General features: G+C 47.9%; 1 protein-coding gene across 2 annotated transcripts in view; it reads right to left on the bottom strand.

Annotated features, from left to right (window-relative positions):
- Positions 1 to 439: 439 nt before the first annotated feature.
- HIVEP3 (HIVEP zinc finger 3) overlaps positions 440 to 6000 on the bottom strand; it is a 116783-nt gene continuing 111222 nt past the window's right edge. For both annotated transcript variants that reach the window (XM_064471201.1, XM_064471203.1), the window contains 2 exons: positions 4656 to 5716; positions 440 to 1771 (listed from right to left, as the gene is read on the bottom strand). In XM_064471201.1, the coding sequence (XP_064327271.1) occupies positions 878 to 1771; positions 4656 to 5716 (1955 nt within the window). In that variant the 3' untranslated portion in view covers positions 440 to 877. The remainder of the gene's footprint in view (positions 1772 to 4655; positions 5717 to 6000) is intronic.

Below are 6000 nucleotides of genomic sequence, written 5' to 3'. Positions count from 1 at the left end.
GGATGGAAGGATTAAAGCAAGCAGGAGGCCGGCTCGTCCAGCGAGAGACGCCATTCCTGGCACTGGGTCTACTTTCGATACATTCCTATGTTCTTGCAGTTAAATCTCTGAAGAAAAACCTTTTTTTTTTTTTTTTTTTTTTGTCCCTTTTTATAAAAGTGCTTTGATGGGTTCTGCAGGAGGGAGGGATGCTCAAGATTCGTTTTCTCTTTTGAGTGACAATTTCTCTCACCGCGAAGGAACCTCCCCCTACGCAAGGAAGTGCTAGTTTCATTTACAAGTTCAGGGTAAACACGTTTTTTAAATGTAAAGCAGTCTCAACTGTTTAAAGCACAACCGTAGGCAATCAGAGGGATGCAAGAAAAAAAAACCAAGCACTTTGCGAGAATTAAATAAAGCATGTAATAAATACGAATCATAAACTTCTGTACACAGGAGCAAGGGTTTGGTTTTTGTTTTTAATCATTTAATCAATATAAAAAAGTTTTTCTGTTTTGTTTTTGTTTTCAGTGCATCTTCTTCCTCTTAAAATGCTTAACCCTTTCCTTTCTGCATCTCTCAGGCCCATAATAACGCACACCTAAATGGCAAAAAAGACAAGGTCTAACAAACCCCTTTCCAAAAAACTCTAAAAAAATATTCACAGCCTCAAACATTTTTGTACATTTCAAGCAACAAAAGGTATAGAAAAAGGCACAAGTAACTGCATACATGTGGAGATAATACCAGACTGGGACAAAGAAAACCAGGAATCTTCCATGGGTTTGGTCATTCACTAGAGTGCTTCTTATAGCGACAATTATACTAAAGGAAATAGTGTTGAAAATGTCTGTTGATTTTACATAGGAAGCCTAAAGGTGGAACAGATGGTGGAGGCCTAAGTACTTCCTGTGTTTTCATCCACCTTGTTTTGAGTTTGACCTAAATCTGCGTGCTCTAGGTGTGGACTGCTCTTCCTGGAGCTTCCCCCTTGGCGGCTGGGCTCTCCGGAGAGGTTTCTCCTCCGGACGGAGAACGGCTGGGCGTGCGAATGGCTCGATGAGGGCTCTGAGAGGCAGCCGGTGCTGCTGCTTCGGTCCAACGGCTGGGAGGGGAGATCTGAGATGAAAGTGCAGGATGATTCAAAAGAAGTGCTCGAGCTGCCAGATTGCTTCTTGCCCGTTTTTTTCAAGGGTGCTTCCCCGCTTGTCGAAGGCTTTGGAGAGTGCTCGTCTGTTGTGCTGGGGCTGGCTGGGGATGCCGAGCAGCCTGCCTGCTCCGCGTGGCTGGACTCAGCGAACATTTTTACCCTGTATTCCTCCTGGTCTGTCTTTTGCTGAAGCTCACTAGTCCTCATTTTCTCTTCTAAGTAACCACTGCTCATAAGCTCTGGGGACAGCGTGTATTTAGAAACCTTTGCAACCGGGGAGACGGATGCTGAAGACGGCTCCCGCGGGACCTGCGGTTCCTCGTCCCTCTCGGGAGCCCGGCTGAACTCCGCGAAGCCGCTGCTGCCAGAGGCAAAGTATCCCGCTTGCAGGGACATGACTGAACTGGGCACCAAGCTGGGATGGGTGCTTGGCCTTGCCTGGACCATCTGGATGCCCCCAATGGGAATCATAGGATATGGGGTCCTTGTGAGCTGCTGCGAATGCAACGGGAGATGGCTGAAGACATTCTCCTCCCCTCGGCTGGGAGTGTGGACATGTATTTCATGAGGTGCCTGCAAGGGCCTGGGGCAGACGGGCTGCGTGACGCCAGGTGAGCGTGTTGGGCTTCGTGGTTCTATCTTCTGCACCGGAGAGGGAAAAGAAACAGCTGAATCAGTGCAACGTACAAGTTACAGCATTCGCATCATTAATGCTCACTATAAGGATTGATTTTGTTAACATTTTATTCTAATTTGAGGGAGATCAATCAGCCGAGGAAGATTTGGACCCCCAAAACTTTAAGGTGAGGAACAACACAACCCACAGCATTTGCCTTCTGGGTACAGATATGCCCACGGCCTGTTGGGGCACAGATCCAGGGCTCTGTTTCAGGCTTTGAACATTATAAAATCATAGCATGGTTTGGGCTGGAAGGGACCTTTAGAAGCCACCCAGCCCAACCCCCTGCAGTGAGCAGGGACAGCTTCACCTAGACCAGGTCACTCAGAGCCCCGTCCAACCTGACCTTGGATGTTTCCAGGGATGGGGCATCGACCACCTCTCTGGGCAACCTGGGCCAGGGTTTCACCACCCTCATCATAAAAAATTTCTTCCTTATATCTAGTCTGAATCTCCCCTCCTTTAGTTTAAAGCCATTACCCATTGCCCTGTTATCAGAGTTGCCTCTGAAACCCTGGCGGAGGGTTCCAATGGTTCCTGCCATCTGAGCCGCTTTGGATCCCCTCCAGTTCATGGGGTTTCTGAGAACTCAGAATGATGATATTTTTATTGTACTTTCTTAAAGCAGGGTTACATCCTTACAGCTGCTAATTGCAAGGATGTTTCGGACCAAGTGAGAGATAGCATTAACTGTCATTTGACGCAAAGCACACCCATCTGTGTGGTCCCCACCACCACCCTCACGGTGTGGTCTGTAGAAATCAAGGGTTAAGACCCTACCATTTTACCTTTTCCTCTTTCTCTCTCGGTGCTTCACATAGTTTCCTAATGTACATCATGGAGAGATATGTGGCTAAACAGAAATGGATTAATTAGTGATGCGGTTATAACTAAAGCCCTAAACAGGACTCCCAAGAAGAGGAAGCAACAGAAACTGAAATCAACTTTCCATTAAGATGGGGTTAGCTATAACATTTGAGGATTCACTGGAGGGCATACTCCTCTGCAGGATTATGGAGAATTGCCTGACCCTGCGAGCTGGATCTGTATGAGGAGGCGACAGAGGAAAGCAGCAAAAGAGACCAGAAGAGAGAGAAAGCAAGAGCCACTGAAGATAGCGTGTATGTGATCAGCAGTTACAAGCCCAAACACTTGCTAAGTCTCACTCATCCACATGAATCCTTGGAAGAATCACTATAGGGATGCTGGAAACCCCCAAAGAAATCATCCCAATGGTTCAACAGCCACCAGAAGAAGAGACTACCCGCTGCAAGAGCCGGTGGGAAGAGAGACGGTCACGACCAGGCCTGATGCAAAGACTTGGCAGAAAGCCTTTCACTGAAGCTAAGCTAAGATCATCTCCAAGTTCCTAAGCAATGCATAGGGCACCAGTTTTGAGCACAGAGCTCTGTTTGGGGTCTGATAAATCTACCTCTGATCTTTCTGTCTCTTGTAGCCTTACCAGGAAGGTAATTTTGCAGTGAAAGACCAGCTGTCCATCTCTCTCATAAATGGAAAGTTTCCTGTTCAGGTCTTTGTTGTTGCATTGGAGGCACAGGAGAAAAACAGCACTTTGGGTGTGAGCTTGGGTGCATAAAAGGAGCAGGAAAATGGAGCAAAAAGGTATGTATGTGAGAGCGTAAGTTAAAAGGTGCGAATGGGCAGATAAGCAGGGGTGTACAATATTGTCTCCTACTGTGGACTAGGGAGCTTAGGGGATTAGCTACAAGTAGTGGCAGTGGGCAGTTTTCCTGACAGAGATGCTTTAACATTGAAGGACCGGGGGTTCCACAGCCTTGAGATTCACCACAAGAAGTTAATTGACAGGAAAGGGAAATAGCATTAGAGTAAGCAGAAGTCTGGACCTAAAGCAAAGGGTAGTCTCTGAGAAGGCAAGACAAACACTCATAGTGGCACGGCAGAAGGAAGGCAGCACCAAAAGACAGTACGTTGTCACAGACGTGGAAGAAACGCACACTGGGCAGCGTGGCTTTTCTGGAGAAGACCTGGGTCAGCATCTGCCGTGACAGGTTCTCCAGGGTTGTATAAAGGCCTCTCTCTTCCCAGTGCAGTCCCTAAGGGCTCGAGTCTCTCCTCACACCAGTTTCACAGCAGAGCAACTCCAGCAACTGAACGTCATGTTCATCAGCATAAATTACAGGAGAGCCAGGCACTTCAGTAGAAATGGGAAACGTTCCACCAAACCCGACGTCTAATTTGCCTGTAACAGTGGGAGGAACATGCAATTTTCCTTTACCCATAGGATTTGATATGTCCAGCAGAGAGATTAAATAATTTTCTGGACCCAGTGGGAAACACTTCTCTGTGCTGAAGAGAGAAGCGAGATGAAATCAGAGGTGTCCAAACAAACATTTCTCAGCAGTTAATCTAACAGAGTTGGCTGCATATGCACATAGCCCAGGAGTCAGCAATAGGGTGTTATAGCTAGTTCAGACCTGGTTCAGGCCACTGACCAGTAGAATGGTCACAGCTTCACCCCAGCTGGTGAAATCTCATAAGTGAGTATGAAATTCTTGGGGGAAAAAAGGTCTCTTAGTGACAACTAGTCATTATTAAACGATCATCTTTACTGCTTGTCTCAGCAGGAGACTGGTTGGGTCAGGAGTGCAAATAATACCCTGGAGAAGGGACACCTTTATTTCTCTTCAACTGAGATGGGCAGGACCAAACCAGGTGCAAAACCCATTGCTGTCCACTGTCACTTTCCTCTGGGTTGCCGGTGACATCAGTCACAGTTAGAGTCACTAACTGCATTGCAACCCTCACTAAAAAACATATCAGAGAATGTACTGCAGGGACTAGAAGGCAAGAGGGTCTTGAACTTACCAGCTTGGACTCGTAGAGCTGTACGTTTTTGCCAAAGAACCTGTGAGGTAGAGGCATCGAAGATAATATCCCATGCTGGGCTTGATATGAGCTTTGAACTTTGTCATCTACTGCTGATTTGCTAGTACCAGGCAAGTCCTCCTTCCCGGGGGATGGATACCTAGGCGACTCTGAACAGCCTGGAGGCAAGACTTTTTTCAGCGATAAATATCTGACTGATGACATCTCTCTGCTTGGCGATGAGTGCCTCACAGGGGAGACTTCTCCTTCTGGTGGAAGGTACGTTCTTGGGGACATCTCTCTTCTGGGGGAAAGATGCCTGCTGGGCGACAGCTCAAGTCTTGGTGACACACATCTCAGTGGAGATGCCTCCCTCCTGGGAGAGACGCGCTGGCAAGGAGACAACCCTCTCCCTGGAGACAGGCACCTTAGAGAAGACAGTTCTCCAGTTGGTGAAAACCGTTTCGGTGAAGTTTCATTTTTGGTTAATAGGTGCTTCCTCGCTAGCATTGGTCTGCTGCTGCCACCACCTCTGCCGGAGTCCTGGTTCGGAGACCACCTTTTTCTTGGGGAGGTGTCTTTTGGGGTTGACAGGTCCATAGCTAAGGACATCTGTGGCCTTGTGACAGACTCTCTTTCAGCAGAAGCCAATTGTTCAGTAGAGGTCAAAGCTGGTCTGTGGAGACTCAAAAAGCTGTGGCACACAGCAATGTCACTGCTGTCTGCTGACCACTTTGTTTCCAGCCCTGAGGAGGAGGCCTGCTGGCCTTCACCTACTTTTTGGCTGCTGGAAACAGTTTCTTGGGCTAAGGACAATGCTATTTCGGTGCCTTCCTCTTGAGAACACGGTGAGCCACCTGAAGAGTGCATCGGGAGGGTGGTATGTTTGCCTTCCGGCAATTTTAAAGGTGGCTCATCTTGGCTCTCCTCTTCCTCCTCATCTTCTTCATCTTCATTGTCATCATCATCGTCAGATTCCTCTAGGTCTGAAAACTGGTGTTCCTCAATTGGCTCAGATCCCTCCCGTCCCTCAGAGTCCTGGAATAGGTCTTCACTGGTTCCTGAAGGGAACAAACACACAACAAAGAGTGTAAAACACATATACAGGGACTATTTTGTGCTAAATCTGCTCAGAAGTTCTAAGGGCACAAGAGGAGAGAGGCCTCTGCTATTTCCTAGATCTGATCATCTCATGCTTTGAAGCCTGCGGTCCTATCCTCTGTGCCAGCTCCACTCCTGATGATGCCAGTAGATCCCAGTGGATCCCACCACTGGGATCTCCCACTCTACCCTAATTTGGGTTCCAGCCATTGCTCCGTCAACACACGCAGCCATCGGTCCCTGC

This window comes from Phalacrocorax carbo, chromosome 22 (assembly GCF_963921805.1).
Source record: "Phalacrocorax carbo chromosome 22, bPhaCar2.1, whole genome shotgun sequence".
Classification (NCBI taxonomy): domain Eukaryota; kingdom Metazoa; phylum Chordata; class Aves; order Suliformes; family Phalacrocoracidae; genus Phalacrocorax; species Phalacrocorax carbo.
Note: the sequence above shows the minus strand (reverse complement) of the source record. Positions and strands in the feature narration are given on the sequence as shown.